The 25,658-nt window shown below is 41.7% G+C and overlaps 1 protein-coding gene across 3 annotated transcripts in view; it reads left to right on the top strand.

Annotated features, from left to right (window-relative positions):
- The first annotated feature begins 1,115 nt into the window (after nucleotides 1-1,115).
- Nucleotides 1,116-25,658, top strand: part of retreg1 (reticulophagy regulator 1) — a 95,636-nt gene continuing 71,093 nt past the window's right edge. Inside the window, exons 1-3 of one of the 3 annotated variants that reach the window (XM_090181694.1) lie at nucleotides 1,116-1,250; nucleotides 8,705-8,823; nucleotides 17,298-17,328. In XM_090181694.1, the coding sequence (XP_090037820.1) occupies nucleotides 8,763-8,823; nucleotides 17,298-17,328 (92 nt within the window). In that variant the 5' untranslated portion in view covers nucleotides 1,116-1,250; nucleotides 8,705-8,762. Of the gene's footprint in view, nucleotides 1,251-5,105; nucleotides 6,027-8,704; nucleotides 8,824-17,297; nucleotides 17,329-19,851; nucleotides 20,016-25,658 lie in introns of those variants that run through there. The other 2 variants (XM_021612610.3, XM_090181695.1) reach the window with 2 other exon arrangements.

The following is a 25,658-nucleotide window of genomic DNA, read 5'->3' as shown; positions in this document are numbered from 1 at the left end:
TGTGGATATATTGAAGCAACATCTAAAGACATCAGTCAGGAAGTTAAAGTTTGGTCACAAATGGGTCTTCCAAATGGACAATGACCCCAAGCATACTTCCAAAGTTGTGGCAAAATGGTTTAAGGACAACAAAGTCAAGGTATTGGAGTGGCCATCACAAAGCCCTGTCCTCAATCCTATAGAAAATGTATGGGCAGAACTGAAAAAGCGTGTGCGAGTAAAGAGGCCTACAAACCTGACTCAGTTACACCAGCTCTGTCAGGAGGAATGGGCCAAAATTCACCCAACTTATTGTGGGAAGCTTGTGGAAGGCTACCCGAAACGTTTGACCCAGTTAAACAATTTGAAGGCAATGCTACCAAATACTAATTGAGTGTATGTAAACTTCTGAACCACTGGGAATGTGATGAAAGCTGAAATAAATCACAATCATTTTATAGACCGAGTCACTGGTGTTTCCTGCTTTAATTTTTGCTTGTAAGCGGGATTCAGGAGGATAGAGTTGTGGTCGGATTGACCAAATGGAGGGCGAGGGAGAACTTTGTACGCATCTCTGTGTGTGGAGTACAGGTGATGTATAATTTGTTTCCCTCTGGTTGCACATTTAACATGTTGATGGAAATTTGGTAGAACTGATTTAAGTTTCCCTGCATTAAAATCTCCGGCCACTAGGAGCACCGCCTCTGGGTGAGTGGTTTCCTGTTTGCTTATTTCCTTATACAGCTGACTGAGTGCGATCTTAGTGTCAGCATCTGTCTGTGGTGGTAAATAAACAGCCAGGAAAAGTACAGCGGAAAACTCTCTAGGCAAGTACTGTGGCCTGCAATTTATCACAATATACTCTACTTCAGGCGAGCAAAATCGAGAGACCTCCTTAGATTTCACGCACCAGCTGTTGTTTACAAATATGCACAGACCGTCCCCCCTTGTCTTACTGGAGTGTGCTGTTCTATCTTGCCGGAGCAGCATGTATTCCGCTAGCTGAATATCCATGTTGTCATTCAGCCACGATTCCGTGAAACATTGGATATTACAGTTTTTGATGTCCTGTTGGTAGGATATTCGTGATTGTACCTCGTCTAGTTTTTTGTCCAATGATTGCACGTTGGGAAGTAGTATTGAATCTTAACCTTTTCCGGGTTCTGATCAGGCATCCGGCTCTTTGTACCTGCATCGCTTCCTCTTGCAAATAACGGGGATGTCGTCCCTGTCGGGTGTTTGGAGAATGTCCAAACATTGTCTAATCCAAGGTGAGTGATCGCTGTCCTGATATTCAGATGCTTTGTTTTGCCGTAAGATATGGTTGCAGAAATATTATGTACAAAATAAGTTTTTAAAAAACGCGAAAAAAACCACATAATAGCACCATTGGTTGGGCGCCCGTAAAACCGCTGCCATTTCTTCTGGCAACATTTTGTAGGATCATCCACAAGCTATACAGAGGGTGCTCTGGCAAGCAAATAGCAGAGACCTGAGGACATCATCCAACCTGGAACTGAGACAGACCAGATACAACATCAATTAGTACGGAGGTGTGAAGTGAGAGGTGTCGAAGACTTGGCAAGAGTCTCTCACAGCCTACCCCAAACAAATCCAGAGGCCTTTGAAGCCCTCTCTCGCTGTTCAAAGATCATCCACTGGCATTTCATACAAGAAATCTGCCCTCCAGAAATAGAAGCTTCTCCCAAGTGGGTGTGACACCTACTCCCATTGCCTGCTGCACTGCTGCTTGGATTCCACCTGGCGATCTGTTCACCATCTGCCCTGGTCTGTCTCCCCCTGTCTGGTACAGGTACCCCCACCACACTCCTCCCTCTCTCCCAAGCTTTCGCTCACCTCTAGCACATACGCATTGTTGGGGCGAGTGACTCTGAACTAGCCGCAAGCCGTTATAGATTTTTTCTTGTGCATTTTGCTACTTGTGACCAACCAGCTCAAATAGGTCTTATGTAGCAAAATCTGAAATTGTGTTTTTTACATTGGATAAAAGTAGAGACTCAGAGCTACAAAATTGTATATCATACTCTGCAATATGAGAGTGTGTAGAGAGTTGAAAGTTGATATGCTTGTAAACTCACTTTTGAGAAAAGGGCCTTGTTTTGGCCGCTGCAGTTATCACAATTCAGGTCCACACGTGTTTCCCCAGCTCCGTATTTGGTGAAGAAATTGTGCATTTAGTTGATGACTGCGCTGTTGCCTTTGCTGGATGACATGCCTTCATCAATCAAGTAGCTGACTTGTTGTGGGTTTCCATCAAGACACACTTGAGAGGAGTTAAAAAGTACAGTGCCTTGCAAAAGTATTCGGCCCCCTTGAACTTTGCGACCTTTTGCCACATTTCAGGCTTCAAACATAAAGATATAAAACTGTATTTTTTTGTGAAGAATCAACAACAAGTGGGACACAATCATGAAGTGGAACGACATTTATTGGATATTTCAAACTTTTTTAACAAATCAAAAACTGAAAAATTGGGCGTACAAAATTATTCAGCCCCCTTAAGTTAATACTTTGTAGCGCCACCTTTTGCTGCGATTACAGCTGTAAGTCGCTTGGGGTATGTCTCTATCAGTTTTGCACATCGAGAGACTGAAATTTTTTCCCATTCCTCCTTGCAAAACAGCTCGAGCTCAGTGAGGTTGGATGGAGAGCATTTGTGAACAGCAGTTTTCAGTTCTTTCCACAGATTCTCGATTGGATTCAGGTCTGGACTTTGACTTGGCCATTCTAACACCTGGATATGTTTATTTTTGAACCATTCCATTGTAGATTTTGCTTTATGTTTTGGATCATTGTCTTGTTGGAAGACAAATCTCCGTCCCAGTCTCAGGTCTTTTGCAGACTCCATCAGGTTTTCTTCCAGAATGGTCCTGTATTTGGCTCCATCCATCTTCCCATCAATTTTAACCATCTTCCCTGTCCCTGCTGAAGAAAAGCAGGCCCAAACCATGATGCTGCCACCACCATGTTTGACAGTGGGGATGGTGTGTTCAGCTGTGTTGCTTTTACGCCAAACATAACGTTTTGCATTGTTGCCAAACAGTTCAATTTTGGTTTCATCTGACCAGAGCACCTTCTTCCACATGTTTGGTGTGTCTCCCAGGTGGCTTGTGGCAAACTTTAAATGACACTTTTTATGGATATCTTTAAGAAATGGCTTTCTTCTTGCCACTCTTCCATAAAGGCCAAATTTGTGCAATATACGACTGATTGTTGTCCTATGGACAGAGTCTCCCACCTCAGCTGTAGATCTCTGCAGTTCATCCAGAGTGATCATGGGCCTCTTGGCTGCATCTCTGATCAGTCTTCTCCTTGTATGAGCTGAAAGTTTAGAGGGACGGCCAGGTCTTGGTAGATTTGCAGTGGTCTGATACTCCTTCCATTTCAATATTATCGCTTGCACAGTGCTCCTTGGGATGTTTAAAGCTTGGGAAATCTTTTTGTATCCAAATCCGGCTTTAAACTTCTTCACAACAGTATCGCGAACCTGCCTGGTGTGTTCCTTGTTCTTCATGATGCTCTCTGCGCTTTTAACGGACCTCTGAGACTATCACAGTGCAGGTGCATTTATACAGAGACTTGATTACACACAGGTGGATTGTATTTATCATCATTAGTCATTTAGGTCAACATTGGATCATTCAGAGATCCTCACTGAACTTCTGAAGAGAGTTTGCTGCACTGAAAGTAAAGGGGCTGAATAATTTTGCACGCCCAATTTTTCAGTTTTTGATTTGTTAAAAAAGTTTGAAATATCCAATAAATGTCGTTCCACTTCATGATTGTGTCCCACTTGTTGTTGATTCTTCACAAAAAAATACAGTTTTATATCTTTATGTTTGAAGCCTGAAATGTGGCAAAGGGTCGCAAAGTTCAAGGGGGCCGAATACTTTCGCAAGGCACTGTATCTAGCATGCTCCGAACACCTGTGTGTAATATAAGAAGGCCTCCAGAAACATGTTGTCACTGAAAAATACTGTCGGCTGCAACTGTGATAAAGCTGTGTATTCATGGATGGCTTCCCCAAAATAATTGACTAAGAAAAAAAGTAAAAACATATAAAATAATTTATCTTTGTCTCTGTGTTTAATAATTTTCCTTAGATTCAGACTCTTGTGAATTGATCTCACCGGAGAAAGCATCCAAGTGAGCCTCCCTTAATAATAAAAAATAATACAATAATAGCCCATCAGCATTGAGATAACTGAGTGAGCTCAACTGTGAATGGTCCTGGTGCACCAAAAAATGGTGTCAAGGGAAGCCAGTTTGGATTTGGCTTCACACCAATCACATCACATCAAAAGCAAAACGTCATTGGTGAAAAAATAAGTGAATCGTTGCATTTCGTTGTGTTGTTGTCCTCCGGTGGCTAGCTAGCTAAAATTGTCCCTTTTCTAAATTAGACATGGATGGAGTTAGATATTTGTGCCCCTGGCCTGAGAGGATGGAAGTTCAACATGTAGCTAGTAAGCTAATGTTAACTAGCTAGCTAGATCATCTTTGCTCATGAAAGCGGGCAAGCATTTTAGCCAGGTAGCCTAGGACAACAAAAACTAAAAGCATGTATTGAGTCATAGACTGTTTCAGCAACATGAAAGAGAGAAGAATGACATTGGAGTTGCTCTAGGGTGAGTCAGCATGTTTTTTTTCTATTTGCACACACACACACACACACACACACACACACACACACACACACACACACACACACACACACACACAAATCAGAACCATGGACAGCCAAATCATATTTAGCTTATGTTGATTGGACTAAATAGTTTTTGGTTTCTTTTAGTTGTCACTGTATTAGACTAAGCATAGGTAAATTGAAATGGTGCTGGAATAGTGGAGGCAGCTCCTGTTTTCTTTGAGACGTGTGCTAACCCTGTGTTTCTAAATCAATAGTTATTTAGTAGTCCGAAAATGTTGAAAACATGAACTTGCTTGACCATGCTGTAGGTCATGTAACTGCTTTTTACATGCAGTATGCTTTGTGGACATCACCAGACAGAGGTTGCTCTCTGGTTTTGTGATGAAATAAAGGCGTGGTTGAATTTATTCTGCCACTGTGTCTTCTTATGCCTTAGTCTCTGCCTTAGTCCTACATATCAAAGTGGCAAGGCATATGTACTAACAGGATTTATAGAGCAAACAACACATTTATTATAACACATACATATGTAATTTGGCTTTTTTTCTGGTTTTGTCTTCCCCATTGATTTTACCCACGCACTGCTACTGTGTACAGTAAGTGTATATTTAGCATTTTGCATTTGCAATTATTTTGATGTGATTTGAAAGTAAAGTGCTTTATGTTTCTAGAACCATATCGCAATTAAGAATGGATTCACGTAAAGATGGAGTATTTGGCCGTTTTGGCTGCCAGATCCAGTCTACCTCTGAAAATAACATATACGGCGGTCCTTGGACCTTAGGGAGCAACGTCCGCCTCCTTTTGAGTACATCTTGGGCTAGCTAACATCCAGATGGTTACTACCAATATTAGAAGGTATGTATCATGTAGGCTACTCTCCTACTGGAAATAAAAAATAACGTCAGATGGTACAAACTAGAGATGGTGTCCAAATCCAGATGGTGACTAATACAGTTACTTCCATCGAAATGAACATCACTTTATTTTTGGTAGCACTATGCTGTTGTTGTTGTTGTCAGCTAACCAGCATAAACTATATGGGAAGGGTTTATCAGAACGACTTGACTGAACCGAATACATTAGTCTCCACACTTGACTCAGATGCGCGACATACGTCATCCATTTGGGCACCAGGCGAGTCCATATAGCCTCTCCCACGTCAGAATCGACACGAGGATGCTGCGGTAGTGGCGGGGCCGGAGGTTGCAGCCGTGAGTCTGGCCAGGGCTAGACACTCAGGTGGGGCGATGGCGGCGGCTGGGCACGAGGAAGAGCAGGCTGTTATAGCGGACTGTCGCATTTCAAACGTGATCAACTGGAATAAACCTTTTAGGACCACGACACTCTTTGCTGCCACCACTGCTGTGTACTGGTAAGCATGACGTAGTTGTCCGTCGTTGAAAACGACCTATTGAAACCATTGAGTGCTTTTACAAATTCTTCTCCTCTATTATTATAGCATATCTATAAAATTCGAATTGTGGTGAAATGTAGTGTATATTATAGCCTACGGTATCATGATTAACAAATAAGATATTTGATTTGGAATGAGTGCATATTGAATGCAATTGCAATATGATGCAATATCATGACTCCCGAGTGGCGCAGCGGTCTAAGGCACTGCATATCAGCGCTAGATGCGTCACTACAGACCCTGGTTCAATTCCAGGCTGTATCACAACCGGCCGTGATTGGGAGTCCCATTGGGCGGCGCACAATTGGTCCAGCGTCGTTAGGGTTTGGCCATCGGTAGCCCGTCAGTGTAAATAAGAATGTGTTCTTAACTGACTTGAGTAGTTAAATAAAGGTTAAATAAAAAAATGACCTGGCTGTGTATAATGACAAATTCATCCTTTGTGTTGGATAGGGAGTGGGAACAACAACAAGATCGACTCTGTGTGCGTGTGCACGTGCGTGCCTATAGTGTTATGCATTGAATAAGCAACTGTCCTTTCCCACTTATGAATTATTCTGAAATTAATTATGTCTGCAGGACATTTTATGCAATAATGCAAATGCTCAAGTCCTGTTTTGTTCCTCACAGTAGGCTGTTGCCTGGATTATGAACGTGTAAAGATTATAGCTGTGCTATTACCTTGGCCAAGCAAGTTTAACTCAACTTCAACAACACAAAAACAAGCCATGTTATGACTAGAAAATGGGAACAGAAGAGAGAAAGTTAAAGAGAGGTTTCCATAGTCACGGTTTTACAGTGAAGGGCATTGAGTGGTATTGAATGCATATTGCCCTTACAAAAAAGATTGCAGTTTTGAAACTGCAGTAAAAGTGCAATAACTGCAGTCGACTGTGGTATTTTGGATGCAGTAATTGCAGAATAACTGCAATGTACTGCAGTTATACTGCAATCTTTTTTCAGAAGGGTGATGATCATGTGTAATGCATTTATCTCGCTCAGCCCAACATCAGGTTTAGACAATTAATCACTTCTCAATAACTAATCATCAAATTAAATGTATTTATCAAGCCCTTCTTACATCAGCTGATATCTCAAAGTGCTGTACAGAAACCCATCCTAAAACCCCAAACAGCAAGCAATGCAGGTGTAGAAGCATGGCGGCTAGGAAAAACTCTCTAGAAAGGCCTAAACCTAGGAAGAAACCTAGAGAGGAACCAGGCTATGAGGGGTGGCCAGTCCTCTTCTGGCTGTGCTGGGTGGAGATTATAACAGAACATGGCCAAGATGTTCAAATGTTCATAAATGACCAGCATGGTCAAATAATAATAATCACAGTAGTTGTCGAGGGTGCAGCAAGTCAGCACCTCAGGAGTAAATGTCAGTTGGCTTTTCATAGCCGATCATTAAGAGTATCTCTACCGCTCCTGCTGTCTCTAGAGAGTTGAAAACAGCAGGTCTGAGACAGGTAGCACGTCCGGTGACCAGGTCAGGGTTCCATAGTCGCAGGCAGAACAGTTGAAACTGGAGCAGCAGCACGGCCAGGTGGACTGGGGACAGCAAGGAGTCATCATACCAGGTAGTCCTGAGGCATGGTCCTAGGGCTCAGGTTCTCCAAGAGAGAGAAAGAAAGAAAGAGAGAAAGAGAGAATTAGAGAGAGCATACTTAAATTCACACAGGACACCGGATAAGACAGAAGTACTCCAGATATAACAAACTGACCCTAGCCCCCCGACACAAACTACTGCAGCATAAATACTGGAGGCTGAGACAGGAGGGGTCAGGAGACACTGTGGCCCCATCCGATGATATCCCCAGACAGGGCCAAACAGGAAGAATATAACCCCACACACTTTGCCAAAGCATAGCCCCAACACCACTAGAGGGGTATCTTCAACCACCAACTTACCATCCTGAGACAAGGCCAAGTATAGCCCACAAAGATCTCCGCCACGGCATAACCCAAGGGGGGGCGCCAACCCAGACAGGAAGATCACGTCAGTGACTCAACCCACTCAAGTGACGCACCCCTCCTAGGGACGGCATGAAAGAGCACCAGCAAGCCTGTCACTCAGCCCCTGTAAAAGGGTTAGAGGCAGAGAATCCCAGCGGAGAGAGGGGATCCGGCCAGGCAGAGACAGCAAGGGCGGTTCGTTGCTCCAGAGCCTCTCCATTCACCTTCACACCCCTGGGCCAGACTACACTCAATCATATGACCCACTGAAGAGATGAGTCTTCAGTAAAGACTTAAAGGTTGAGACCGAGGGTAGGCAGACCATTCCATAAAAATTGAGCTCTATAGGAGAAAGCCCTGCCTCCAGCTGTTTGCTTAGAAATTCTAGGGACAATTAGGTCTTGTGACCGTAGCGTACGTGTAGGTATGTACGGCAGGACCAAATCAGAGAGATGGGTAGGAGCAAGCCCATGTAATACTTTGTAGGTTAGCAGTAAAACCTTGAAAAATATGTTTGTCTGTTTCATTTTGTGACTTGGTTATTTGGTTAGTTAGCTGCAATCCTTAATGATTTGTTTAATTCTTCTCCATGTACAGTGCAAGCTCACAACATGGCATCAGGATGAGAGATAAAAGACAGATAATGACTCATGATGACATTGTTTATTTCTGATCCTCTAGGTTTGTGGCCCTCAATTCCTATAGAGCGTACTGTCTTCTTGCCCTTTCCTTGGCTCTGATGGGGACAGTGCTGCTTGTTAAAGATGTGGCTCTCTCCAGATGTGTCTCTTTCTCTAAAGGTATGTAGTGCATCGCTCAATATTTAAGGGATAAACACAGATGCTCTGTACATTACCTTGGAAATAATGGACAGCGCAGAATCGCTTTGCAGAGTTCATTTGTCCAAGGTAATGTACAGAACATCGCCATTTGTTTGTTTAAATGTTTAGTAATTTATCCAGAGCGACTTACAGGAGCAATTAGGGTTAAGTGCCTTGTTCACAGGCATATTGATAGATTTTTCACCTTGTCGGCTCGGATTCAAACCAGCAACCTTTTAGTTACTGTCCCAATGCTATCAACTGCTAGGTTACCTGCTGGTATTATACAGAACTGAGGCGTTTATCCCTCTAATACCACAGCTGCCCCAGAAAATATATGAAAGCACACATTTAGTGATATAAAAACTTTTTTTCCATTTATATTTTCTTTTTTAGAAGCAAATTCATGCTTTCTCATCTTTTGGTTGCTAGAGACACGACCCAGTCGTTCATTCGATTAGTTTGATATTTATGGATGCGACCCAGTCGTTCATTCCTTGCTTAGCTACGGCTAACACAGTCACGACCTCTGCAGCCAAAATAAAAGCAAAGTAGCTGTTTTCTATTTACATTTACTTGGATACATCCATAAAAATGAGCTAATATTTCCCGATTTTGCCTGGCATAGCTAGAAAAGTTTGCCTTTTCGTCAGGACACTCGACACTGTTCATTACGAGGAAATCGCGTTGAATATCAAACAAGCTAATTAAAAAATATCAGTTGCTGAGAACAGCTGGTCAAACTACAAACGTGGGAGGATTTGACAGCATAGCGAAACTTGCGTCATGACTGCAACAGATCCACGCTTCAAGATTGTTTTGATCACGCGGACTGAGATATATTCCGGGTAGCGTTGACGAATTAACATTGACGAATTCACTGATACGGTGACTGAGTTTATCAGGATGTACCCACTGTGACTATTAAAACCTACCCTAACCAGAAACCGTGGATAGATGGCAGCATTCGCGCAAACTGAAAGCGCGAACCACCGCATTTAATCACGGTAAGGTGACTGGGAATATGGCCGAATACAAACAGTGTAGTTATTCCTTCCGTAAGGCAATCAAACAGGCAAAACGTCAGTACAGAGGCAAAGTGGAGTCGCAATTCTACGTCTCAGACACGAAACGTATGTGACAGGGTCTACAGACAATCACAGACTACAAAGGGAAAACCAGCCAGGTAGGAAACAACACCTCCATTTCACTGATCCTCAACACTGGAGCCCCACATTGGTGTGAACACAGCCCCCTCCTGTACAGACGACACAACAGTAGTAGGTTTGATTACCAACAATGATGAGACAGCCTACAGGGAGGAGGTGAGGGCTCTGTGACTGTGGTGCCAGGAAAACAATCTCTCACTCAACGTCAACAACACAAAGGAGCTGATCGTGGACTTCAGGAAACAGCAGAGGGAGCACCCCCCTATCCACATCGACGGGACCACAGTGGAGAAGGTGGAAAGCTTCATGTTCCTTGGCGTACACATCACTGACAAACTGAAATGGTCCACCCACACAAACAGTGTGATGAAGAAGGCGTAACAGCGCCTCTTCAGCCTCAAGAGGCTAAAGAAATTTGACTTGGCACCTAAAACCCTCAGAAACTTTTACAGATGCACAATTGAGAGCATTTTGTAGGGCTGTATCACTGCCTGGTACGGCAACTGCGCCGCCCGCAACCGCAGGGCTCTCCAGAGGTTGGTGTGGTCTGCCTAACGCATCACTGGAGGCAAACTACCTGCCCTACAGTACCCGATGTCACAGGAAGGCCAAAAAGATCACTGAGGAGTGTCACTCTCCCATAAAGGCCTGATTGGTGGAGTGCTGCAGAGATGGTTGTCCTTCTGGAGGGTTCTCCCATCTCCACAGAGGAACTCTAGAGCTCTGTCAGGGTGACCATCTGGTTCTTGGTCACCTCCCTGACCAAGGCCCTTCTCCCCCAATTGCTCAGTTTGGCCAGGCGGCCAGCTCTAGGAAGAATCTTCGTGGTTACAAACTTGTTCCATTTAAGAATCAATTTTGCAATTCCTTCGACCTCATGGCTTGGTTTTTGCTCTGACATGCACGGTCAACTGTGGGACCTTATATAGACAGGTGTGCCTTTCCAAATCATGTCCAATCACTGGAATTTACCATAGGTGGACTCCAATCAAGTTGTAAAAACATCTCAAGGAAGATCAATGGAAACAGGATGCACCTGAGCTCAATTTCGAGTCTCATAGCAAAGGGTTTGAATACTTTAAAAAAATGTAATCTGTTTTAGATTAAGGTTGTAACGTACCAAAATGTGGAAAAAGTCAATGGGTCCGAATACTTTCCTAAGGCATTGTATATACAGTACCAGTCAAAAGTTTGGACACAGCTACTCATTCTGTAACGTCTGCTTCTAACTCACACCCTCAAACACGTAGATCCCCTGAACACAGCTCACTTTCCAGCCCATTTCCAGCTCACACTCTAGAACACCTAGATCCGCTGAACGCAGTTCACTCTCCAGATCCCAATCACCTGAATTCTAATCACCTGTTCACACACCTGTATGTCATTATCACACACTATTTAGTTCAGTTTTTTGCACCCCATCACTGTGAGGTATTGTTTGTTTTGTGACACACAGCTTTCAGAACTCTGTTTTCCCGTGATTTTCTCCTCCCGTGTATGATAGCTTTTGCCTGCCTCATTAACGACACCTTTAGCCTATTCCCTGCCTGTACTGTTTCCCTTTTGGACCCCCTGTGTATGACCTGTCTGCCCCTTGACCCAGCTACCTGCCTCCTCCTGTGGTCCTTTTCAATAAACCCCTGCGCTTGAAACCAGTGCTCTGTCTCCTCTCGTGTTCAAGTTTTTTTTAAATGTTTTACTATTTTCTACATTGTAGAATACTAGTGAAGACATTAACCCTATGAAATATCACACATGGAATCATGTAATAACCAAAAAGTACTTTATATTATTCAAAGTAGCCATCCTTTGCCTTGATGACAGCTTTGCACACTCTTGGCATTCTCTCAACCAGCTTCACCTGGAATGCTTTTCAACCGTCTGGAAGGAGTTCCCACACATGCTGAGCACTGGCTGCTTTTCCTTCACTCTACGGACCAACTCATCCCAAACCATCACAATTGGGTTGAGGTCGGGTGGTTGTGGAGGCCAGGTTATTTGATGCAGCTCCATCACTCTCCTTCTTGGTCAAATAACCCTTACACAGCCTGGAGGTGTGTTTTGGGTCAATGTCCTGTTAAAAAAACAAATGATAGTCCCACTAAGTGCAAAACAGATTGGATGGCGTATCCCTGCAGAATGCTGTGGTAGCCACATGAAGACATGAAGGCCTGATTCACGCAGTCTCCTCTGAACAGTTGATGTTGAGATGTGTCTGTTACTTGAACTCTGTAGCGTTTATTTGGGCTGCAATCTGAGGTGCAGTTAACTCTAATGAATTTATCCTCTGCAGCAGAGGTAACTCTGGGTCTTCCTTTTCATGAGAGGCATTTTCCTCAAGTTCTTGAAATGTTCCGGATTGACTGACCTTCATGTCTTTATGTAATGACGGACTGTCGTTTCTCTTTGCTTATTTGAGCTGTTCTTGCCATAATATGGACTTGGTATTTTACCAAATAGGGCTATCTTCTGTATACCACCCCAACCTTGTCACAACCCAACTGATTGGCTCAAAAGCATTAAGAAGGAAAGAATAAAAAAAAAACACTTAACAAACCACACATGTTCATTTAAATGGATTCCAAGTGACGATGTCATGAAGCTGATTGAGAGAATGTCAAGGGTGTGCAAAGCTGTCATCAAGGCAAAGGGTGGCTACTTTGAAGAATCTCAAATATACAATATACAGTTGAAGTCGGAAATGTACATACACCTACACTACATTTAAACTCAGTTTTCACAATTCCTGACATTTAAACCTAGTAAAAATTCCCTGTCTTAGGTCAGTTAGGATCAACACTTTATTTTAAGAATGAAATGTCAGAATAATAGTAGAGAGAATGATTTATTTGAGCTTTTATTTCTTTCATCACATTCCCAGTTTGGCAGAAGTTTACATATACACTCAATTAGTATTTGGTAGGCTTGGGTCAAATGTTTCGGGTAGCCTTCCACAACCTTCCCACAATAAGTTGGGTTAATTGTGGCCCATTCCTCCTGACAGAGCTGGAGTAAGCGAGCCAGGTTTGTAGGCCTCCTTGTTTGCACACACTTTTTCAATTCTGCCCACAAATTTTCTATAGGACTGAGGTCAGGGCTTTGTGATGGCCACTCCAATACCTTGACTTTCTTGTCCTTAAGCCATTTTACCACCACTTTGGAAGTATGCTTGGGGTCATTGTTCATTTGGAAGACCCATTTGCGACCAAGCTTTAACTTCCTGACTGATGTCTTGAGATGTTGCTTCAATATATCCACATAATTTTCTCCCTCATGATGCCATCTATTTTGTGAAGTGTACCAGTCTCTCCTGCACCCCCGTTCTTCACGGTTGGGATGATGTTCTTCGGCTTGCAAGCCTAACCCTTTTTCCTCCAAACTTAGCGATGGTCATTATGGCTAAACAGTTCTATTTTTGTTTCATCAGACCAGAGGACATTTCTCCAAAAAGTATGATCTTTGTCCCCATGTGCAGTTGCAAACGGTAGTCTGTATTTTTTTATGGCGGTTTTGGAGCAGTGGCTTCTTCCTTGGAGTTTTAATGACTCCAACCTAAGTGTATGTAAACTTCTGACTTCAACTGTATTTTAACCCTGATTTTGTCACTACATGATTCCATATGTTATTTCATAGTTTTTATGTCTTCACTATTATTCTACAATGTAGAAAATAGTAAAAATAAAGAAAAACCCTTGAATGAGTAGGTGTGTCAACTTTTGACTGTTACTGTATGTATATCAATCCAAATCCAAGTAATGAAATGGTAGTTCTGGGCTGTGTTCATTGGGGCACACAATTGAAACGTTTTGAAAAAAGGCAATGGAAACCAAAATGTTTTTTGTTGTTGTTTTTTGCCCATACCGTCTCTGTTTGTCAGTTTTTGCTGTTTGGGTGCATAATGAACATCACCGTGCTTTGTTTCAAGCTGCCTGTTGTTTTAAGTTGCAAAACCCCAGTTCAGCTGGGAATAATAGCAAAAGCAATAAGCCCCTGCTCCAGGGTGAAGTTTCCCCTAGGTACAGATCTTGGATTAGTTTCCTCTGCCCCAATCCTAACCTTAATCATTAGTTGGAAAAATGCTAAACTGGCAGAAGATCAGCATCTAGGGGCAACTTCACCCTACACTGTAAGCCCCTTGTCCAAAACAAGCCCCTTGTTACACCACGTTCTTGAATTATATTTCCCTATTGACTACCTATAAGCCCAGTACAATACATGGTTATAACATCTACAGAAATGACAGAAATGCCCATGGGGGCGGTCTATATTCAGAGCCACATTCCTGTAAAGCTTAGAGCGGATCTAATTTTAAATACTGTTGAAGAAATATGGCTGCAGGTTCACCTGCCTCACCTATAGCCCATTCTTGTGGGAAGCTGCTATAGACCACCAAGTGCTAAGTCAGTATCTGGATAATATGTGTGAAATGGTTCATAATGTATGTGATATATTTTCTGGGTGACCTTAAAATTGACTGGCTTTCATCAAGCTGCCCACTCAAGAGAAAGCTACAAACAACCAGTGCCTGCAACCTGGTTCATGTTATCAGTTAACCTACCAGGGTAGTTACACACAGGAATGAAGTCATCACATTTTTTGAATGTTTTATTTAACCTTTATTTAACTAGGCAAGTCAGTTAAGAACAAATTCTTATTTATAATGACAGCCTACTCCTGCCAAACCCTAACCTAGACGACGCTGGGCCAATTGTGCGCCGCCCTATGGGACTCCCAATCACGGCCTGTTGTGATGCAGCCTGGAATCGAACCAGGGTCTGTTGTGAAGCCTCTATCACTGAGATACAGTGCCTTAGACCGCTGCACCACTCATGCATTGATAACATCTTTACTAATGCTGCAGAAATCTGCTTTAATGCAGTGTCTCAATCCATTGGCTGTAGTGATCACAATATAGTAACCATATCTAGGAAAACCAGAGTTCCAAAAGCTGGGCCTAATATAGTGTATAAGAGGTCATACAATACGCTGTGTAGTGATTCATATGTTGATGATGTAAAGAATATTTGCTTGTCTGTGGTGTGTAATGAGGAGCAACCACTGCACTTGACACACTTATTCCAGTTACTAATAAGCATGCACCAATTAAGGAAATTACTGTAAAAACTGTTAAATCCCTGTGGATTGATGAGGTACTAAAACACTGTATGGTTGAGAGGGATGAAGCCAAAGGAATGGCAAATAAGTCTGGCTGCACAACCAATTGGCAAACATATTGCAAATTGAGAAATCATGTGACTGAACTGAATAAAAAGAAGAAACTATACTATGAAACCAATTCAAAAGCTTTGGAGCACCTTAAATGACATTTTGGGTAAAAAGGCAAACTCCGCTCCATAATTCATTGAATCAGATGGCTCATTTATCACAAACCCCACTGATATTGCCAACTACTTTAATAATTTTTTAAATCTGCAATATTAGCAAATGTAGGCGTGATATGTCATCAACAAATGCCGACACTACACATCCAAGTATAACTGACCAAATTCTGAAAGACAAGCATTATCATTTTGAATTCCTGGAATTCCTTTACTGGCTCAAATAGCTAACCAATCAGCCTGTTACCAACCCTTAGTAAAAAAAAAAAAATTTTTGTTTTTGACCAGATACAATGCTATTTTACAGTAAAAAAATTGACAACAGACTTTCAGCACGCTTATAGGGAAGGACATTCAACATGCACGGCACTTACACAAATGACTGATGATTGGCTGAGAGCGATGCATGATAAAAAATATTGTGGGAGCTGTTTTATTGGACTTCATTGTGGCTTTTGACATTATCGATCATAGTCTGCTGCTGGAAAAACGTTTGTTATAGATTTATACCCCTGCTATATTGTGGATAAAGAGTTACCTGTCTAACAGAACACAGAGGATGTTCTTTAATGGAATCCTCTCCAACATAATCCAGGTAGAATCAGGAAATCCCCAGGGCAGCTGTCTAGGCCCCTTACTTTGTTCCATTTTTACTAATGTCATGCCACTGGCTTTGAGTAAAGTGTCTATGTATGCGGGTGACTCAACACTATACATGTCAGCTTCTAAAGTGAGTGAAATTACTGCAACACTTAACATGAGCAGCAGTCAGTTTCAGAATGGGTGGCAAGGAATAAGTTAGTCCCAAATATTTATAAAACTAAATGCCTTGTTTTTTCGACAAATCATTCACTAATCCCCAAACCTCAACTAAATACTGTAATGAATAATGTCGAAATTGAGCAAGTTAAGGTGACTAAACTGCTTGGAGTAACCCTAGATTGTAAACTGTCATGGTCAAAACATGTTGATTCAACTATTAGCTAAGATGTGGAAAGTCTGTCCATTATAAAGCGCTACTCTGCCTTAACAACATTATCAACAAGGCAGGTCCTACAGGCCCTAGTTTTGTCGCACTACTGTCCAGTTATGTGGTCAGGTGCCACAAAGAGGGACTTAGGAAAATTACATTTGTCTCAGAACAGGGCAACACGGGTGGCTCTTAAATGTACACTCGAGAGCTAACATGAATAATATGCATGTCAATCTCTCATGGCTCAAAGTGGAGGAGAGATTACATTCATCACTACTTGTTTTTGTAAGAAGTATTGACATGCTGAATGCACCGAGCTGTCTTTTTTTAAACTACTAGCACACAGCTCGGACATACCCCACAAGATATGTCACCAGAGGTCTCTTCACAATCCCCAAGTCCAGAGCAGAGTATGGGAGGCACACAGTGCTACATGGAGCTCTATTCCACATCAGGTAACTGATGCAAGCAGTAAAATCAGATTTTTCCTTATGGAAAAGCGGGACTATGATGAGACACACACAGGCACAGACACACACTCTACACACACGTACACATGGATTTTGTATTGTAGATATGTGGGAGTAGAGGGAAAACACTTAATGTGTTGTGAAAAGTGTTATGAAATATAATGTCATGTAATATTTTAAATTGTATATAACTGCCTGAATGTTGCTGGACCCCAGGAAGAGTGATGGGGATCCTTCATAAATAGAAATACTGCCACCAAAAAATGGAAGTGACTGTCTCACTCTGGGCTGCTTTGCAATCTGAATCCCAAATGGACCCCTTAACCATACTCCCTAGCCAATCCTGTAGTTCTGAAAAGATCAGAAAAGATAGAAGCAATATGGGTATTAAACCTTTTTCACAGCTGAGCGTTCTACTGTAGACGGCTCGAACAGGTAGCTGATAAACAGCCTATTGGACAGAACATGTTGACCAATAAAATGTCTGTTCTCTCACTTATAGGGGCCCACTTATGGAGCAGTATGACTGTAAGGTAGGAGCTCTGTTGCATTATCAACACATTGTTTCTGTGTAATGTGTGTGTGTGTGTGTGTGTGTGTGTGTGTGTGTGTGTGTGTGTGTGTGTGTGTGTGTGTGTGTGTGTGTGTGTGTGTGTGTGTGTGTGTGTGTGTGTGTGTGTGTGAGAGAGAGAGAGAGCTCACAATATGGCTTGTATTGAACACTCCCCGTAAAGGGACACTTGATCTACTTCCCCAGAGTCAGATGAACTCATGGATACCATTTTTATGTCTGCGGTTTGAAGGAAATTGCTAACCAGCATTAGTGCAATGACTGGAAGTCTATGGGCTTCCATTAAATGAGCTGACACTAGTTAGCATTGGCTCACAAAACTACTTCCTTCATACTGGACACAGAGACATAAACATGGTATCCACAAGTTCATCTGACTCTGGGGAAGTAGATGAAGGGCCTCATTGCCAAAATCCTGAAGTATTCCTTTTAATGTTACCTGTGTGTGTCCGCATCCCGTTATATTTGCTCAGCTGTGAGACAAGGCACCTGACAATGTTGTGTTCGAGACCATCTAAAGCTAGTCCAGTTCAAGACCATGATTGTAATTGTTTCATATCACCACCATAATAAGAGATCAAAATGTCCAGTATTTCTGTGTTCATATTTCAGAAGAACATATATATTCTTTAGACGTTCAGAATGCTGAAAACATTATTATTAACCCAAACTGGTCTCTAAATAATAGATACAAATACAAAATATGTAACAACTTCCTCGGTCTGTCCTTACTAATAGTGAGCACACAACTTTCCCCACTCTTTCCTACTAACTGCATGGAGCAGGTTGATGTTTATTGGGATGAAGCTTGTCCTTGAGGCAGAGCTGAGCGATTTCCACTAGATGGGCCAGCGGCAAAGTCAAAATTGGCTATATAGTAAAAATGTATGAAAACAAATATTTGCTTGGTCTTAATTTAAGGTTAGGGTTAAGGTTAGAATAAGGCATAAGGTTAGCAGTGTGGTCAAGGTTAGGGTTAAGGTTATGGTTAGCTTAAACATTTTGACTGTGTAGCTGTACCAGCTAGTGAGTACCCTGCAGAACTGCCTCTTGTACATGTGTCATCCCAATAAATGCCAACCTGCACTAGCTGAGCAAGGAAATTCAGACTAGCAAATCAAGTTTTTTAGCTGTTTTGAAACTAAAGTAAAGTACAGTAATGTTATGAGTAAAGTAGGAAGCTCAGCTTTTAATAGGCACTGGTAATGTATCATGAAAGGAGTGTGGATATTTTGCCTGGCAAAGCAATTTTCTGCGCTGACTGAATGGGAGCTGATAATTATGAGGCTTCCATGTCTAGCCAAGATTCTCGAATCTTTGGTAAATAAGCAACTTTGCTCTTTTTTATCTGAGCATGGTATTTTGAATATAAATCAATCTGGGTTTAGGTCAGGGCACAACACTATTACAGCAACCACATTAGTTGTTAATGATATTGTCAATGCTTTAGCATAATTGTGCTGCCTTGTTTGTGGACCTGTCCACAGCGTTCGATACTGCTGATCATGCTATTTGGCAGTTGTTGATGTGTACAGAGGGTCCCTGGTTTGAGCCCAGGTAGGGGCGAGGAGAGGGACAGAAGCTAAACTGTTAATGCTTTGTGAGAGGCAGTTGTTTATGTGCAGAGGGTCCTTGGTTCGAGGGCCAGGTAGGGGCGAGGAGAAGGACGGACAAGGAATGGGTGAGGAGAGGGACTGTTAACAGCTTAGCTTCTGTCCCTCTCCTCGCCCCTACCTGGGCTCGAACCAGAGACCCTCTGCACAAATCGACAACTGCCTCCCACAAAGCATCGTTACCCATCGCTCCACAAAAGCCGCAGCCCTTGCAGAGCAAGGGGAACAACTACTTCAATGTCTCAGAGCGAGTGACGTCACCGATTGAAACGCTATTAACGCGCACCCCGCTAACTAGCTAGCCATTTCACATTGGTTACATTAGTGACAGAACTTAAGCAATCGTGATTGATGGGGTTAAGTCTGAATTTCTTGAAGTACATAAAGGTGTTCTGCAGGGGTCTATAGTTAGGACCTCTTTTCACTATTTATATAAATGCTATTGGTCAATCTGTTAAACATTTTAATTGTGACCCGTTTCAGAAAACTAGGCGTATGTCACAAATCACTACCTCACAGGAGAGCCATTTTAACTTGTATTTGTAATTTTGATCAAAATGTGTTTTTTGGGGGCAGAAATGCCTTCTGGAACTTGTGAACTTTCATGTGCCTTAATAACAAACTTGTATGTCATCTTTAAATATTAGTAAAATTGTTGAATTACGAGCCTTGTTGGTTAAGCCACAGAAAAAGGCTGCAACCTTCCACTAGCCATGATTGGCTGAGATAATGAGTGGGCTGGACATGCCGAGAGAGGATTGGTCTGCCATATAGCAGGCTTCTGTCTATTTGAGCTGGTCAGTCTGTGTTGGTACTACTGTCGAATGCAGCTTTGAAAAAAATGTGTAGTGGAGCTGCATAAGTGTTGCTCTCTGCTTTCTGGAGGATTGAGTTATGAAATCAGTGGAATTAGAGTATGATAGCTAAAGGTATGGAGAAAACACCTGTCTCCGGATTACATCTTCAAACTAAGGGAAACTGTGGCATGGCATCCGTGACAGGGAGACATGTCCACCATGCATGATGATGTATACAGGTAAGATAGTCTAGCATTAGCTAGCTACATTTTCAAATATTAAATGTTTATTATTTTGACAAAATGGTTTAATTTCAAGCTAAAGTGTACTGTTAGCTAGCTAGCTATCAAATGTTAGCTGGCTGGCTCCCTAGCAAACGTTATATCCCAGAATCGTTTACTTTGCTAGTTACAGCCTAATGTTAGCTGGCTGGCTCCCTAGCTAATGTTAAGTGCATGACATTATTATTCGTATCCCTGAACCCTTTGCTTTGCTAGTTACAGCCTAATGTTAGCTAGCTAACGTTGAACCTGATTAGTAGGCTTCCGGCAGATTCATGCAGGGTAGTAATGACATGATTTGGCACTATGTTCATTGTTGTTTAACTAGGTAACGTTAGCTGGCTGGCTCGTTAGCTAATGTGTGTGATATTACACATTGTTTACCTAGCTAGGTTCATTGTTTACCTAGTTAGCTAGCTACATGTCTTACTCTAAAGTGTACTGTCACTAAACGTTGGCAAAAAAGCAGAGCTGGTTAGGCTGTTTTCATGTTATCCAGAGGTAAACAAATCATTGGTCAAGTGTGCGCTCTGAACGCTTCGAGAGCGAAACGAGATGGGTGGGGCTAAAGCTTAAGAGGGTGTGAACGATGCTGATTGGGTGTAGACAAAGAAGAGCTCTTCACTAGATACCAAAACATTCAATGGTCATTTTCTAAAAAATGATTTCACAAGTTTATCAACTTTCAAAGCAGAATTACTTTCCCATTGTCCTTCAAAATGCAGTGTATGATTTATCATTTTGTAGCTCTGAGTCTCTACTTTTATCCAATGTTATAAAACAGCAGTTCAAATTTTGCTACATAAGACCGAATCCAGGTAGTGAGTCACAATTGTAATCTATCCTGAACAAACATATAAACGCAACATGTAAAGTGTTGGTCCCATGTTTCATGAGCTGAAATAAAAGATCCCAGAAATTTTCCATATGCACAAAAGCTTATTTCTCTCAAATTTTGTGCACACGTTTGTTTACATCCCTGTTAGTGAGCATTTCTCCTTTGCCAAGATAATCCATCCACCTGACAGGTGTGGCATATCAAGAAGCTGATTAAACAGCATGATCATTACACAGGTGCACCTTGTGCTGAGGACAATAGCAGGCCACTCTAAAATGTGCCGTTTTATCACCCAACACAATGCTACAGAGGTCTCAATTTTTGTGGGATCGTGCAATTGGCATGTTGACTGCAGGAATGTCCACCAGAGCTCTTGCCAGAGAATTAAATGTTAATTTCTCTACCATAAGCCACCTCCGGCGTTGCTTTAGAGAATTTGGCATTACGTCCAACCAGCCTCACAACTGCAGACCATGTGGTAACCACGCTAGCCCAGGACCGCCTTTTTCACCTACGGGATAGTCAGACCAGCCAACCGGACAGCTGATGAAACGGAGGGTTATTTCTGTCTGTAATAAAGTCCTTTTGTGGGGGAAAACGAATTCTGATTGGCTGGGACTGGCTGGCCTATGCACTCCCAGGTCAACCTATGGCTGCGCCCCTGCCCAGTCATGTGAAATCCATAGATAAGGGCCTAATTTATTTATTTCAAATGGCTGATTTTCCTATATGAACTGTAACTCAGTAAAATCTTTGAAATTGTTGCATGTTGCGTTTATATTTTTGTTAAGTATATATGCTTATGTTACTATTATGACCTGGCTGTGACAAGGCTACAGTCCGATTTTGTGTGTGCTTAATACTGGCAAAACTAAAAGACATATTGTTTTCAAGTTCTCGTAAGATTGTCTCAGATTGATTACATATTCACTCATCGGATGGTTCTATAATCAAACGTGTCCCTGCATACAAATACCTTGGTATTTGGAGTGTCAATGATATATTGTTTAAAAAACATACAAATGAGCTTGTCTTGCTCTAGTCTGTTCTTGATTATGGTGATACTATTTGTCAAAGTGCAGCTGTCTCTACTCTTAAACCCTTGGATGCCGTTTTTCATACCTCCCTTAGTTGTATTACTCATCACTGTATTCTTTACCAAAAGGTTGGCTGAACCTCTTTGAAGTCATGTAAACCACATCATTAAACCACATCATTTTTGTTTACAAAGCCCTGCACCACAAGCTTCCACAAACCTATCTTCACTGTTAAGATTTAAAATGACAAGTCATTAAATCCGTTCACAGGGTTGGTTAACTCTGGAGACTGCTTTGGTGCCTACAGAGTTAGGTACGTTAGCCTTTAGTTTTGTTGTTTGGAATAATCTCCAAAATACATTTAGAATAGATGCGTTAGTGTCTCTAGGGCAGTTCAGGCAGGGGAAAGATGATTTTTGTAATGAAGAATATGTTTGTTTTAGTTGACTGTGTTTTGTGTAAATTTATGTTTGTCTGTGCAATATGTGTTGTGCTGTATTTTATTTGTTTAATATTGTATTTTATTTTGTATGTTTTTATCAAATTGAATATGGAGGTAGAGACACTGGTCTCAATGGTGACTCCCTTATCTGGTCTTGGCTGGTCTCGGGAATAAATTACAAGTCCTCATTGTCCGAGACCGAGTCAAGAATGAGTAAAATGTATCTGAAACAAGACAAAGACACTCAATATGTGGTGTCGAGACGGTCTCAGTCTACAACAAGTACTACAACACTGACACCTGATGTTAATTTTTACAACAGGTCTTTGTTACTGGTGTTTGAGTTACAGTGATACACTTAAAGGACTCATGCTAGGAAAAATGCCACATGGGTCGTGTTCATTAGGCAGCAAACTGGGCACTTTGTGTTTCTCACAAAATTGACAATGAAGTATTCTAAAGCCAGTCACACAATTCGCTAGAGGAACAGGAGGAGAAACTTGGAGATTGAGGTTTTCTGTACTTTTACTCATTTTTGTCTCTCTGAGCTGGTTAGTTGTTACTAACAGTTTTCTCTGTATTAGATTCCTGGCATCCATCATGTGATATCACTGTAACATGGAGTTTACTGTCAGATAATCTGATCAGAGGACTAATATCCAATCACCAGGCCTTGGACATGACATCCAAAAGTTTGGTGTCACTTAGAAATGTCCTTGTTTTTGAAAGAAAAGCACATTTTTTTGTCCATTAAAAAAACATCAAATTGATCAGAAATACAGTGTAGACATTGTTAATGTTGTAAATGACTATTGTAGCTGGAAACGGACAATTTTTTATGGAATATCTACATAGGCATACAGCCCATTATCAGCAACCATCACTCCTGTGTTCCAATGGCACGTTGTGTTAGCTAATCAAATTTTATCATTTTAAAAGGCTAATTGATCATTAGAAAACTCTTTTAGAATTATGTTAGCACAGCTGAAAACTGTTGTATTGATTAAAGCATCAATTAAACTGGGTTTCTTTAGACTAGTTGAGGTATCTGGAGCATCAGCATTTTTGGGTTCGATTTCAGGCTCAAAATGGCCAGAAACAAATAAGTTTCTTCTGAATCTCATCAGTCTATTCTTGTTCTGAGAAATGAAGGCCATTCCATGTGAGAAATTGCCAAGAAACTGAAGATCTGGTACAACACTGTGTACTACTCCCTTCACAGAACAGCGCAAACTGGCCCTAACCAGAATAGAATGACAACAACTGAGCAAGAGGGCAAGTACATTAGAGTGTCTAGTTTGAGAAACAGACGCCTCACAAGTCCTCAACTGGCAGCTTCATTAAATGGTACCCGCAAAACACCAGTCTCAGCGTCAACAGTGAAGAGGCGACTCCGGGATGCTGGCCTTCAAGGCAGAGTTCCTCTGTCCAGTGGCAGTGTTCTTTTGCCCATATGGCTTTTTCTTTGCAACAGACAATAAGTCTGGCAACACAGCAGATTGGCAAACAAAATCACGTAACTAAACAAAAAGAAGAAACTATACTATGGAACAAAGATAAATTATATAAAGAATGATGGTAAAAAGCTCTGGAGTACCTTAAATTAGCTAATTCCTCTCCATCCTTCATTGAGGCTGATGGCTCATTCAAAACAGAATCCTTTGATATTGCCAACCACTTAAAAAAAAATGTTGACAAGATTAGCAAATTTATGCATGACATGCAAACAACAAATGCTGAGCCTTCGTATTCATGCATAATGGACCAAATAATGAAAGACAAGCACAGTAGATTTGAATTCTGCAAAGTTAGTGTGGAGAGGTGAAAAATTATTGATCTATGAATAAGAACAAATCACCCGGAACCGACAACCTGGATGGTAAATTACTGAGGTTGGTAGTGGAATACATTGTAACTCCTATTTGCCACATCTTCAATCTAAGCCTAGAAGACGGAGTGTGCCCTCAGGCCTGGAGGGAGGCAAAGGTAATTCTGCTGCTCAAAAATAGCAAAGCACCCTTTAATAGTTCAAACAGCAGACCAATCAGCCTGTTAGCAATCTTTTGGAAATGATCACATTAGACCAAATACAATGTTATTTTACAGAAAACAAATTAACATGAGCATGCTTATAGGGAAGGGCATGCAACATGCTCAGCACTGACTCAAATTACTGAAATAAATTGATAATAAGAAGTTACAAGCTGTTTTGTTAGACTTCAGTGCAGCCTTTGATATCATTGATCATAACATATTGCTGAAATTGGGGATCCTTAATAATTACAAATACAAACGAATGGACAGTTACCTTGTCACGCCCTGATCTGTTTCACCTGTCTTTGCGATTGTCTCCGCCTCCCTCCAGGTGTCGCACATTTTCCACATTATCCCCTGTGGATTTATACTTGTGTTTGTCTGTTGCCAGTTGGTTTTGTTTCATCAAGCCTTACCAGCGTTTTTCCCCTCAGTTCCTGTCTATTGATTCTTACTGTTTTGACCTTTTCTGCCCACCCTGAGCCTGCCTGACATCCTGTACCTTTGCCCCACTACTCTGGATTATCAACCCCTGCCTGTCATTTGCCTGCCCCCATTGTTGCAATAAACATTGTTACTTCAGTCTGCATTTGGGTCTTACCTGAAATGTGATATACAGTGGCTTGTGAAAGTATTCACCCCCTTGGCATTTTTCCTATTTTGTTGCCTTACAACCTGGAATTAAAATAGATTTTTGGGTGGGTTTGTATCATTTGATTTACACAACATGCCTACCACTCTGAAGGTGCAACATATTTTTTTACTGTGAAACAAACAAGAAATAAGACAAAAAAACAGAACTTGAGCGTGCATAACTATTCACCCCCCAAAGTCAATACTTTGTAGAGCATTATTTTGCAGCAATTACAGCTGGAAGTCTCTTGGGGTATGTCTCTCTAAGCTTGGCACATCTAGCCACTGGGATTTTTGCCCATTCTTCAAGGCAATTGGATTGAGGTCTGGGCTTTGACTAGGCCATTCCAAGACATTTAAATGTTTCCCCTTAAACCACTTGAGTGTTGCTTTAGCAGTATGCTTAGGGTCATTGTCCTGCTGGAAGGTGAACCTCCGTCCTAGTCTCAAATCTCTGGAGGACTGAAACAGGTTTCCCTCAAGAATTTCCCTGTATTTAGCACCATCCATCATTCCTTCAATTCTGGCCAGTTTCCCAGTCCCTGCCGATGAAACATATTCCCACAGCATAATGCTGCCACCACCATGCTTCACTGTGGGGATGGTGTTCTCGGGGT

The sequence above is a fragment of the Oncorhynchus mykiss genome, chromosome 8, assembly GCF_057628025.1.
Source record: "Oncorhynchus mykiss isolate SJ-2025 chromosome 8, ASM5762802v1, whole genome shotgun sequence".
NCBI lineage: Eukaryota > Metazoa > Chordata > Actinopteri > Salmoniformes > Salmonidae > Oncorhynchus > Oncorhynchus mykiss.
Note: the sequence above shows the minus strand (reverse complement) of the source record. Positions and strands in the feature narration are given on the sequence as shown.